Source organism: Mycteria americana, chromosome 3 (assembly GCF_035582795.1).
Source record: "Mycteria americana isolate JAX WOST 10 ecotype Jacksonville Zoo and Gardens chromosome 3, USCA_MyAme_1.0, whole genome shotgun sequence".
Classification (NCBI taxonomy): domain Eukaryota; kingdom Metazoa; phylum Chordata; class Aves; order Ciconiiformes; family Ciconiidae; genus Mycteria; species Mycteria americana.
Genome location: NC_134367.1, coordinates 125,212,321 through 125,225,896, shown reverse-complemented (window position 1 = coordinate 125,225,896; position 13,576 = coordinate 125,212,321). Strand labels below are relative to the sequence as shown.

General features: G+C 40.3%; 1 protein-coding gene across 1 annotated transcript in view; it reads right to left on the bottom strand.

The window, feature by feature from the left end:
- TASP1 (taspase 1) overlaps positions 1–12,007 on the bottom strand; it is a 90,531-nt gene extending 78,524 nt beyond the window's left edge. The window contains 4 exon segments of the mRNA XM_075496898.1: positions 4,620–4,688; positions 6,210–6,277; positions 8,067–8,284; positions 11,939–12,007. Coding sequence (XP_075353013.1) covers positions 4,620–4,688; positions 6,210–6,277; positions 8,067–8,211 — 282 coding nt within the window. The 5' untranslated portion in view covers positions 8,212–8,284; positions 11,939–12,007.
- Between the last annotated feature and the right edge of the window lie 1,569 nt (positions 12,008–13,576).

The window sequence follows — 13,576 nt, the reverse complement described above, 5'->3', positions numbered from 1 at the left end:
TGAAGAAGTTACTCAACACTATAACACTAATAGTCCTGAATTACATCTAGGCAAAGAGTTAAAATGCTCTATTTTCAACATGCATTAAAGAACATTCCATCCATCTTTGATACAGTTTTGGCCATGGTTTATTTGCAACTTTTAAAAGGGATTCAAAGTCTACAGGCATTTCTTTTTACACACTGTAATTTTAAAATTTATTTTTCTGTGGGAATTTAGTGACAAGAAGTAATAGTCTGCAAGGATGAGTCACATCCCTTTCAATTACACCAGCTAAAATCTTTTCAAAGAACACTTTTATCACAGATTACTGTTAGCCACTCTGCTGCAAAACATCATAGTATTGCTTTTAACTAGAATTAACAACTTCCACTTCATTACCTATTAAAAGTTCATCTATGGTGACTGCCTTAATACAACAAGGCTGCTGGCACTGTGCTTTCATCTTTAAAGAGAAGTCCTTGGGACTAAGATTGTATATTCAAAAATCTTAAGTACTATAAAATTAAGAAATAAACAAAAACAAAGAAAAAAACATTTCAACAAGAAACAAGTTCTTTCACTGCAAAATTTTGCTGACAGCCACGCAAACCCACTGCTTGAGTATACCAACAGGTTCAAAACATCTTTTGCATTGATCCACAACAACAAAAAAATGCAAAGTAAATTGAGTAGTTTCAGTAGCAAGGAGATCGAAACCCAAAATGGGACATCCGCTTCCCCATCAATCTTATTAATTTCCAAATTTAAATGATGTTCATAAAGAACATTCTACTGAAGTCAGATCAATGAAACAAGTGATCTACACACAGTATTAATAAACTGAGACTAAACTTAGAAACAGTTTGAAATCATCATTCTTTACAACAAACTTATGTTCTTGTCTCCAGTACCTGAACAGAAGACTTTCTAAAGTGCTCTATAGTCACAGAAAAACTTGAAATTGCACATTGTTCTCACAGCCAGTCATAAATGCAATCAGCATGTGGTTTTGTTGAAAACCCCAAGTTTTAAGGGGGGACTGTGGACAGGGACCTCCCTGGCCCCCCAAAAAAGCTGCCCAAATCCCTTTGTGTTTCAAGAGAAACTCAGACTTCATATAGTAGCTGATAGTAAGAGTGCAAAAAGAAATGGTACTGCAATAATGTCTGTAGAAGCATAGAGTGTAAATGATGAGTTTTATGAAGCACCTTGTCCAGATCCGTTTTATTACCAAAAGCTGAAAGAGGTAACGTTCATTTGTTTCTCTGCAATGACAGAGTTCACAAACTGGAAAACATAACTGCCTTTAATCAACTTATCAAATACAGCTGATGCTTACAAAGACCAGCACTGTTATTTTAACAGTATTCTGGGTCAGCTGCTCTTGTAACTTTGCAAAAGAAATCTACCTTTTCTCTAGTTAACTATTAGCATTACTATCTTAATCACAGAACACTATTTCACTTGAGATTCATATAGTCCAGCAAAGAAAGGCTGTTCTTTCTCCATTTAGAGCCTGCAAAAATAAAACAAAAAACAGACAGCATACCACAAGCAAACTGTCAGCTTGCTCATAAAAGATCAAGAGCAAGTCTTGTGCCTCAACAAGTCTTTGAAGTGATGCCTCTTGGATTAGCTGAAATTCTGTGTAATAAGAGTTGTGTAATTGAGCGGAACTGAGGAAAAAAAGTTCATCTTTTGTGACACTTCCCTGAAAAGATATTTGTGCCTTGCAAAGACAACAGATTTTTGGAACACAGCATTAAAAGTCCCAGAGAACTGTAAAAGTGATTAAGTATTTCGGATAAACTCACAGCAATGCGTTCTACAGCAACCAAAATATCAAGAAGTTACAAACAGTACTCCGCAATGGAATCTGTTATCACCTGTTACACAAACTTTTGTTGTTCTGTATCTTAATCTGTATTACAGTGACACATGTAAACAAACACTGTTTTCATACAGATTTTCGCTATGTATTTGCCAACTCAAAATGCTAAAGTAATTTACAAAAAGTCACTATTTTTTCCTGCATAAACAAGAGGATAGTGATAGCTCATTAGACAGACAGTCAACAAACAAACCTACATTTTCACCCATAAAATTTTGTAATTGGTGAGAAAAACTATTCTGTTTCCTTTGTTGACTTGCCACATGCAGTCTCCGTTTTCCATAGAGCAATAGGAAAAACATGAGAATTAAAACAGAAGATGCAGCTCCAGGAATGATAGAGATGTCTGGAGGTGGTGTTCAGAATGAGATATGAGTAGATGCAAACCTTTCAACATTCTGAAAACTGACAGTCTAACACTTCGGAATTTCTCAGACTAGATCCAAAAAACTGTCACTGCAAACCACACCATTTTCTGTTTTAAGTATACCTTTGATTTTTCCTCAGTGTAACTGCATAGCTACGTACTTTAATTTAAAAGAAGCCCAAATCCCAAATGCAATATCCTTTATGCCAGTAACAGAGAAAACAACCCACAATTAAGAGGTTCTATAAATCACCTAATGAATAAATGAAAGCAAATAATTACACTAATGACAGCAGTACAACCTGAACAAAATAATATTTAATCTTAAAAACAGGAAAAGGCAAAAAAAAATAGGCTTTCTGCAACAGCACACATAAAAATACTAAGACAATTATAAAACCAGCAAGTGAAATAATGGCAGGCATCACCACAATAGCAGCAAGACAGATGAGGAGAAAAAGGTTGCTGATTGGAGTAATTTCATAAAAAGGTTTTAATTTCATCTTAGAGCCATAACTTCTTACACAGATGTCACTTCAGAGTATTTAAATCTACTAAAGTAAAAGAAGAAAAGTCTCTTGGGGATAACAAAAACAGACAAAATATTTACCCCAGGCACAGCTGCAAAGAGATATATAACTGTTAAGTTAAGCTCCTTAAAATATGGTTTTTTTCTGTGTAGCTCAGCAACAGGATAAAAATCACAACACAAAGTAGATCTTTTTTTTCCCCCTGCTGAGGAGGGAACTGACACACAAAACAGTCTTGTGGAGTAACAGCAGCCTCAGTTAGTTTATGGAAGTGCATTATAAATAATTCCATTAGAGATACACCTTTTGATTTCACCTAGCTATATTCTAATGTGCAAGATAACACATGAAAGCATATTTGAACAGTTCAGTGGGGACCAAAAGTACTGTTTAAAGCCAAGAAGCTTGGCAAGTTAAAAGTATGGCTGAAGTCTTGGCTCCTAGTCAGCATGTCTAACACATTTTAAAGTACGTACTGCCTGCCTTAAGCTAACCCTATCAAGTATGTTAATTAATACTTTCCCAACATATGTGTAAGCAAATCCACTGCTAATCCTCTCAGAATACTACCATAAATTCCAAACCCAGGAAATTATTTTTACAGCACAACACTTACCTTGCCTTCCTCCTTTACTAATAAAGTCGGAGAGGAAGAAGCAATTACTCCTTACAGGAGAAGAGGAATACCTGTTTCAGTCATTACTGCCATGAGGGATTAGTGGACCTGGGACAATAACCAAACTGCCTCATTCATATCCCAGAAATTCTTTTAGCTTTACTTTCTTCTACATTATTTCATAGGGACCCTTCACTAACGTCAGATGCTATAAAAATCTCACCACTCCCAAAAACCTCACGAACAGATGTTCATCTCTTTGTGATTATCAACACTTTCTGTCTTAATTAACAAGTACCATTTTGAAATAAAGGCATTAGTTTTCCTATTCTTCTACACGTATTTTGTCATAAAAGTCCGAAAAAAGCATTATTTTACACTGAAGTCACATTTCTCTAAACAGCCTGCTTCTAGTCTCTTATGCCATCAGAGATCACATGGACACAAAGTAAAAAATGTAAGGAAAAAAGCCTTTGGAAACTGCATTAATTGAAGTGCATAGCAAAAGTAGGTAGTGGGACAAATGAGAACTTAACATTTCTCCTTCGTTTTCACAGAGTCCTTTAATTGGACGGAGAGACAAGCAGCGTTAAATTTACGCAATCACTTTTGTAGAATGATCCCAGAGAACTGAAAAAGGTATGAATAACACAACCCAGGAAAGCATACCCAAAGACAGTTACCTCAATATAATTACTACATGAGAGTGTTAGTAGAACTACTAACGATTAACTACATCTAAAATCTTTGGATCATAATTTCAAGAAATGAAACACAATTCAGTGCGAGATATTAATGCAAACAAAAGGAATGAGGACTTATCCTAGAATTTCTAGTTAACATATGTGACCAGTAGCATGATTTTCTCCCTATCTAAGAAGCAGAGCCAGTACAGTCTGCCTGTAGCTCAGTGAGTCAGAAATAAAGTTCCCTACAAAGCGTTCAATAAGCCTTTAATGCCTGTATTTATTCTTGAAGGTTGAAGACTATCTGATAAGGCATACCTAAGATGACAACCAAATTGCAGCAACTAGACAACTTTTATTCAGTTTGCATTTTTAGAAAGTCTTTAAATAAATTGACTCCAAAATACAGTGGAAAAGCAAAAGATGAAATTAGCATAGCACAAAAATAGAAATCTCAGTCAACTTCCCATTTGAACTAATACCTTCCTACAGAAAAATCTGGCAATGTACCCAAGAGACATATTTACTACTAGTCAGAAATTCATACCTCTAATTCTATAAGTGCTGCAGTCACTGCATCTGTTGCAAGAGCACCAGCCTGTAGCTTTTCAATTGCCTGTAAAACAGAATTTTTAGTTAATGATTAGGAAATTCTAATATTCTGTGACTAAGCCCTACATTTTCCTAGTCCTGTAAAAACCAAAATCTTCACCAAATTAGTTTAAAATGTAAGAGGACATAAAAACAAGAGGCACTGGAAATAGTCGGTATGCACCATGCGAGGGCAGATCTGAAGGCATGTTTTTACTACTCTGACATTGCAACATTGCATTTAGTAGCAGATTCCTGCATGGTCAAACTTATAGCAAAATAAATTCTTATACCTTGTGTCCTCAAACACTTAATGTTTCAGTCAAGAAGCTCCCAATTTTCCTTCCAAGATTCAACAAAAATCCCTAGTACCATATATGGCAATTGTCATGAAATTGAACACAGTCTACACTAAGCTCATCTAAAAGCAGACACACGAAAACAAATCAAATTAGACAATGTTATCTTAAAATTATATACACACACAAAAATGAACTTCTAGAGCCCAATATTATTTCTTAGATCCATACTGGACAAGACCTTACAGTCAAGTTCTCTCAGGGAAGCCCAGAAAACTATGGCTGCATCTTCAGTTGCAAGACAAACCTGTGACTGTTTGTTCTTCATACAAGTTATTTATGTTGGCTACTTAGCTTAAGGAACCAAACAGAATCTCAAATTAGACTTAAATTCAACAGCAAACAACCTTTTTTCAGACATAATTAGCTGGAAAATGAATAACATCAGGGCTAATGCCCAACTTTAATGAAGCTAATGTTAAGTTTGGATTATTTTTGAGGCTTCTCATTACAAAATTAGATCGGTATTAGAATTGAGCAACAGAACTGTAAGAGGAAGTGATAATTATCAGCGGCCAACTCTGAGATTCTTCTAAAAAGCCTGCCAAGCTCCCCAGCTCTCTCCCTGGAGAAAGCAAAAGGCATTAGAAATTTTGGAGACAGGTCTTCCAGCTTCTCATTCAACACTTAGTAGACAGCACTTGCCAGTTCCAAAGCTAAGCTCTTGGAGAAGATGAAAAAAATTTAATTTCAATGGAAATGAAAGTGTTGCCATTTCTCCCTTTCCAGCTTTGGGAAGAGGGTTTTGAATTTTTGTTTTGTTTGTCCTGTTTCTACCTCCCCTCCTATTAAGAAGTTAAGAGCTATCAAGAAGAAAAGAATTCCAGAAATCCCTGCATTCACAGAGCAATATGGATGCTAGACTTTAAATAAATCCCAAAAAGAGTGGACATTGATGAAAGAAAAATCCAGACAACATATCTAGCTCCAGAAATCCCAGAACAGTGCAGGAAGCTGTAGGAATACTCCATGTAGGTACCACTGTGACCTTCTCCTGTTCCCCCACCGTTCCTTTGATGTCTGCTATCTGCCACCACTGATGAGAATGCTGCTGCACCTCATGGCCATGCACTCTATTGACTCTGTATCATCTTAACTGTTGCTGCTCCATTTTTCCCTCTAGAAGTATGCTACCAAATATATTTCTTGCATACCCACTACAAGACTGTGGAGCTGCTAAGACATACCTTCTGACAGGCTCTTTTGCACACATGCTTGTATTCTTTAGCTTTGGATTCGGAATGATAACCTGCACCTACAATGAAGGCAAAAGGAAAAGAGATTATACTACCTGTCATACTACAGCCTATAGTTCGCACAAAGAATGAAGACACAGACAGATACAGCCTCCTTATTCTGGATTACACTGGCATTTCCTTTTTGTATCAATGATTGACAACTTCATGCATTCCAACATTAAGTCAAATACACTCAATAAAATATAGGATACAGAGCAAATATGCAGAAGCATACAGGTATAAATCTCAGCGTCATACAATCTGTTCCTATAAACATTCTCCAAGACATTCCAGTTTTGCTCATTCTTGGAGGATTTCCAGCATAGCTTTTTTATTTATTGTCCATCATTGGGCAAAAACCTTGGTTTTAAGTCAAACTCCAATTCTCCTTTTACTGCTGATTTGTGAGTTTGCAGTTACCATTCTGTTCATCTTCTCATGTTTATGCTACATTTTTAGAGCTCATTACTCCTGCTTTAGAACCAGGAGAGTTCCTGGAAATAAAGATAATACAATTTTTTTCCCCTTTTTCTCATTTTCAATCTTTATGTCTATCCTGTTGCATCTGACCATTTTGCCCTGCTTTGTAGCCACCGCCCCTTTCTTCCATACCTGAAAAATTTATCAGTGCCCACTATTCAACTAAATACAGCACCAGAAAAATAACAGACAAGACTAGCACACTGAAATTTAAATTCCACCTTCTTCTGTTTTCTTGTTTTTTCAACCTGAAAAATATGTTTGTGTTTATCTCAGCTTCCCTTTCCTCACCTCTAGAAATGTTAGCTTCGGGAAATTCTAATAAAATAAGTTTTAACACTACTAGTGAAAGAAAAAGAATTTTAAACAGAGTAAAGTAACCCAGTAAAGGACAATATATTGAACAATTCTATCTGCTCTTCAAATAGAATACCAGGGTCGTCAAACACCAACCCAAAATAAGTTCTCTGAGGTTTGTTTTTTGGTTTGTTTTTTTTTACCTTAAGGATTTTATAAACCAAGTAGCATGTTGGTTTTTCAAATATTTTAGGTGTCACCAGGCTACTTTGCTCAATTTCACCTCATGTCATCACACATATGCTAAAAACAAATATACAGCCAGATATAAGCATGACTAATATTTTCAAGATTAACAATATTTAAGAAAGAACCTATTAGAAAAGAATTTATGAACAAGACACACATAACATCATTTTTGTATCACATCTGAGTAGATGACCTCTTCATTACATGTGGAAAAAATAAATAGTAATTCACTTAAATATGAACAATATTAAAAAAATAGACTTGGAGGAAAACTTTCAAAAGGGTAAAAAAAGTGAAGTTCTGCAACAAATGGCCTAAGGAGGTTTCAAAAAGTCTTAACTAGACTGTCCTTACAGACAAGCTAGACAAGAAACTCTGCAGTAATGAAACAGCTATGTTTGATCTTTCTGTAGGGTAAGGAATAGACTGAAAGATCTCTCACATTTTGTAGATTTCCCAAGCTTAGCAGATAACTGCAGAATTTGACATTTTATAACCATTTAATTCAGGGATTTTGTTTGGGGTTTTCTTTGTCCAGGACAAAAAAAAAAACCAAAACCCACCATTCAGAACACCCAAAACCCTACATTTTTATTAATAATTTCCAAGATCCTCCAGCCAATGCAACTTTCAATCAAACTCTCCACTCCCAGATCTATGCCCAAAGTTAATGTCACTTCATTAACAGACTACTAGTCCAAAGTCAATATAAAATTTTAGTTGATGTTTAGTTTGTATATGCACTATTTCCATTCCAGCTGTTACGCCTCTGCATCTTACCTGCATGGACAAGCACAAATCCCACTCGTTTCCCTCTTTGGGTTTGCTTTGTTTCGGGCTCTTTGACTACCACTTTTACAGCTGTAACCTGAGACGATTTGGAAGGTAACACTTCTACTGAACTTATCCCTTTCTCCATGATCATACATCAGGATCACCATCTTCTACTGGAAAAGAGCATCCTTCCATTCAAAAATAAACTCTGCAGAGGAATCATCCTAAAACCAAATCACATGCATAAGTTAGATACTGATTTCAAGACATGAATTTCATACAAATACCTTCGGAAAGAGCTTTTGGAAGAGAGGTTTGAAACAAGGAGAGTATGCCTCTTGAAAGAAGGGCTTCTAAGTTCTGCCTCTTCCCTAGCTAACAGTATCAATGAGACTCAAAATAATCAAAGTCCATGTTGCAAGTTGAAAGCAGCCTTTTTGTTATGACTTAACTTGAACCTAATAATCTTTCCAGACATTGTAGGGAATTGTTAATATAAGGCTTGCCTGTGACTGAGAGAAATCTGCTTTTCATGGTCTCCTTTTATTCAACAGTACAACTTATTTCTCCACCCATCATGCCTAACTCTTTTTTAATGTGATGATGCTCCACAGCCACAATCTTTCCTTAAAAGTGTCATTCCCTGCTTGTGTGGAAAGTCCTAAGCAGCACTGTAGCAATGCCAGCAAAAGCTGAAAGACAGTATATATGGTTGCACGGCAGAATCTCCCGTATCCAAATCACATACTGGCATCTGCCTGTGTGATTTTGTGTCTACATTTTATGTAGGGCATGTAGAATCCGTGCATTAACACAAATTCAATAGTCGTATAAGAAGTTACAAACATGTGCTCCAGAGAATTGTAGCATATGAGTAACACTTAAAAATGCCATACCTTTTCCTTTCTTTTGCAGGGAATAGCTGTTTAAGACCTTATAATGAACTCCTACTCTTCCATACTTTTTCATCCCTTACCCTTATTATTCTCCACTAGTTTGCAGGGGGGGAAGAAAAAAGAAATTAACTTTTTTTAATGGCAAAGTATTTCTAAAAAAATACCAAATAAACCTAAAAGAGTGAAAGATAGTTTGCTTAGGTAAGTGTAAGGATAGCTACCATGATTATTAGTGAACCACAACATGCTTAAGTCGATCTCAAATAATTTAGTAACTCTATTTGGTTTTGATCTTAACCCTTAAGATGTTTATAGAATTTAACATTTACAGAAAGTTAATGGAAAAACTGACAGTATTTTCTAGTATACAAAACAAAAAGGCTCCCAAGTTAAAGTACAGAGCTATGTATTTTTGAGGATTCAGAAAACAAATTCACTGGATTTACTGCTGCTCTTATCCACAGCCTAATACATGTTAATCCCGACACAATACCGTTTCTCTAGTTCAGCAGGTAAAATTAAAAGCAGAGACATTCTACATGTTGAATTGATTCAGGCAGTGACAAAGCATATAGTGTTAATGCACGAATTGAGAAAACCTCTATAGCATATTAAGATATTCCAATATGTTGTCTATCACTCCTACCGCCTCGAAAGGGACTACTTGTAACTTAAGAATACTAGAAAGTGAATAGAAGTGAAAAACTAGATGTTTAATACATAGGATTTAAACCACAGATTTCACCAATGCTATCTATATGGCTTACCGCAGTTATTAAATACTACTCCATTTAAACAACCAAAACAACGCAAATGATGTTTAGCAAGATTCAGCACTGGCACAGAACAAACTTGCTGGTTTACCACAGCCATCCTTTCAATACTGAAAATTAGCACAGCTTTCTAGGAAGTTACTGATTTCCACTCATTTTTTCTTAGATGCTAAACATATATAGGTATCTTCAACATATCAAACATATATAGGTATTTATAAATTTATATTTTTCAATTAAATATGAACTTACTGTTATAAATATATATTTATACAAAATGAAAGACCACTACAATACATAGGCTCTACAGACAGAAAAAGCATTTATGGACTACATCCAGTTGTAATGGTCTCCTGCATAAACTTCAGAGCTAAAATTAAAGTCCTAATCACCGCATTTACTTCCTTTTTGCTAATAATAACGAAGAAAGCTCCAGCAGCCATTGGTACAGGCAGTACGCTGGAACACAGTCTGTTTCCTACAAACTCTGCTTTGCTGCATCTTATTACACCATTCCGAATGTCATTACTGCAACAGGGGCAAGACAAAGACTTAAGTAAAATGACAGAAGAGCAAGTAAGGAACCCATATTCTTGCAGAAATGGAAGAAATAGTGTGGTGGTAGGGAAAGTAATAATTATGGTAGTGAAATCGTTTTTGACAATGAAGATACAGATGCCACTTAAAGACTAACTAATAGCATAACTCCAGACTGAAAACCCTAATTAGGCCTTTACATACAATTGGGTCTGAGGATGCGTTTATTTTTACGAGACAATGTATAGTCAACCTATCTCAATAATTTTCTTCAGTTCATAACACTTCCTCCACATCAACTCAATTTTGTGAAACCCCTTCCATCTCAAACCATTCTTCAAGTCCTTTCAAATTTCATTCACAAACCTGCTGCTTCCACTTGGTAAGCTCCCATTAGACCCAACCTTTCCCTTTCTAGCTTCTTCTAGGATTTATCTGTTCTCTTTCCTGGCTGTCATACATTCAGCACTTCTGATCTCATCCCTCCTTGTTACACAGTTCACTGTTCTACACCTGTACAGCTACAGAAATGGTGGAGGAATATACTCTCGCTCGACTCCTAAAGAACATGAACCATACTGATTTTACCAAAGTAGCCCAAAGCACTTATTGCACTGAAAAAGTAATGCTGAATACTACACAGGCACTCAGAAAAACGTAAATAATTCTTGGGAGTGTCATACCCAAGGCAGAAAGAGTTGCTCGGTCTTTCAGAGCACTTCCCATAGATGCCGCAGCAATTCTATCAGCCAAGAGGTGTCCCTCACCATTCCCCCCAGCGACAAAGCTCTGCCTAACGCTCACTGCACAGAAACGAGCGTTTGCTATAGAGCAAACGCTTACAAACGCGGCAGAGGGATGAAGGAAGGAAGAGACGCACACACCAATGTCTCCGCCTCAACACTGGCAAATATGGAAGAGTGCTTCTAAGAGCGTGTGGGTTTTACAGTAAGAGGCCTGAGGGGGGGGAGGACGAAGAGCAACAGGGCGAGAGGAAGGCGCTGAACCCCACGAGCAGGCAGCCCAGCCCCCGCAAGGGAACGCTGCGACAGCCAAGAGGGAACAGCAGCAACCGGGAAGCTGACGAGGAAACGAGCAACCAGCAGCCACGAACCAAAAGTGGAAAAGAAACTTTTATTTGGAAAAAAATCCTCGGCGAGACCGGCCGCGGCTGCTGCCGCCCCACCAAAGCCGCCGGGGAGGGCCGGGCGGCCCCTCGCTGGCACGGCGGCAGGAACCCCCGCACGGGCGGGAAGGCGCGCTCGCCTGCCCGGCGGAAGCGGCCGGGGCGGCGGCAGGGCGGGAAGGAGGCGCAGCCCGGCGCACCCTCAGCCCCGTTACCGCCTCAGGGGCGCAACGGCCGCCGCCCGGGGCCCCGCCGGCCGCCGCATTACCATGGCAACGCCGGGGCCCCGCCTCCCCCTCGGGAAGCGGGGCCGCAGCGGCGGGGGTGACGTCACCCGGGGGAGCCCCCGCCGGCGGCGGCGCGCGGACCGCTCGAGCCCGCGCGGCCGCCTCGCGGCGCGGCTGTTACACCCCACCGCCGCCCGCGGAGCCCCGGGGAGAGGATAAGCGAGAGCGGGCGCGGGGAGGTGGGAGAGGACAGGCCGGGGAGAGGCGGGGATCGGCGGGCTAAGGCGGGGCAGGGCGGAACCAGGCACGAAGCACTCACCCTCCACCGCCGTCAGCCTCGCGCACACCCGGAACCGTCTGCCCGCCCGTTGCCTCGGTGAGGATGAGGCGTCCCGCCCACCGCCTCCCTTCGATTGGGCGAGACAGCTAGGCGACCGGAAATAGCGTAACGCCGATTGGCGGCTCGGAAGGCGAATGCCGCGCCAGCTACCGCGGGAGCGCCAATCGCGGCGGGGGCTCAGCCCGGGGGAGGGCGTTGTGGCTGCAGCTAACGGGCAGGGCGCCCCCACTTCTCCCCTCAGGCTGGGCGGACCGAGCCGGGCTGGGTGCAGCGTCCGTTTGCCGCCTGTCAGGCGGGCGCCGCTGGCCGGGCGGGGCTCGGGGGGTGGCTGCGAGAGAGCGGGCGGCGGCCGTCGGCATCCCCGCAGGGTGGGGGAAATGGCGGCCGCGGCCTCCCCGAGGGGAAGGCGCCCGTGAAGACGCGGGGGGAGCCGGGCCCGGGGCTGTGGCGAGAGAGGGTGAGAGGCGGGCATGGCCCACGTACCTGCCTGTGAAGCAGCGCCGCCCCCCCGCCGCCCCCCCAGCCTGCTTGCCGGCCCTCTACCGGGCTGCTGGGCTTTCGGGCCGCTTTTCCCTCCCTCACCTTCGGTAGCTTCCTCTCAAACGGCTGTTGCCATCGAGCAAAAACTAATGAAAAACGAGACCAACGTCTGATGCGTTTCACATAACGATTTGGATAGCTTTTGTTACCTTGCTCCAAGCAGTCGTACAAGTTAAGATATCGGGCCTGAGCAAAACAAAACTTACTGATGACAAATAAATGTTTTTCACAGCCGTCCTGTCATCCTGTCAAGAAATCTTCACACCAGTCAGATGTTTTGCATCTCCCTCCTTCAACGGGCATTTGAGTCTTGCGTACTGTTACAGGAATATTGACTTCCTATTAATTTCTGCCCATCTTGCCGTAGAGGGGATTCAACATCAACTCTCCCAGCATCATTTTCTGAAGATACCTTCCCAGAAATGAGGGCAGCCACATCTAAATCCCATTTCCTTCATACCTTCTCCAATGATCACTACTGTCAGTCTTGGGAATCAGCTGCGTATGTGCGAGTCACTTCGTTTATCCCAGTCCACGTTGTCTACAGTTCCCAAAGTGCCTTCACACTTACAGCCCCCGCTCTTCTTTGTAGGACTAGACCAGACATTCTTATGGACTTACATTGTAGAGTCCATTTATGTTAGTTGACGCCTCAAATTTTCATTTGCAAAGGTCAGCTTTTTCAAGTTTAAACTGTAAAGTTTTTATAAGCTCAAAATGCAGTTGTTATTTTTGCAGAATTCAGTAAAGAGTTTTCCCCAATCTCTTGCTCAAGCTCCAGCGGAGGATAGGATATATTTCATATAAAAGATGCTCCTGACCCCTCTAGATGAAACAGATTTCAACTCCTCTACCTTTTTCTTTTCCTAAAAGTGAGCACAGCGTGTAGCTGTTGCAAGGGTTCCTACCACAGTGGACAGTATCATTAATTCTCTGCAAACAAGCTGTCAGAAAAATCACCTGCTTCAACCAAACTACATCTTTTAAAGGGAATTTTTACAAATTTAGTTTCTACAGTTACTTCCTCGGACACTGATTTCATTCAATAACCAAAATACATTTCAAAGCAAATAATAA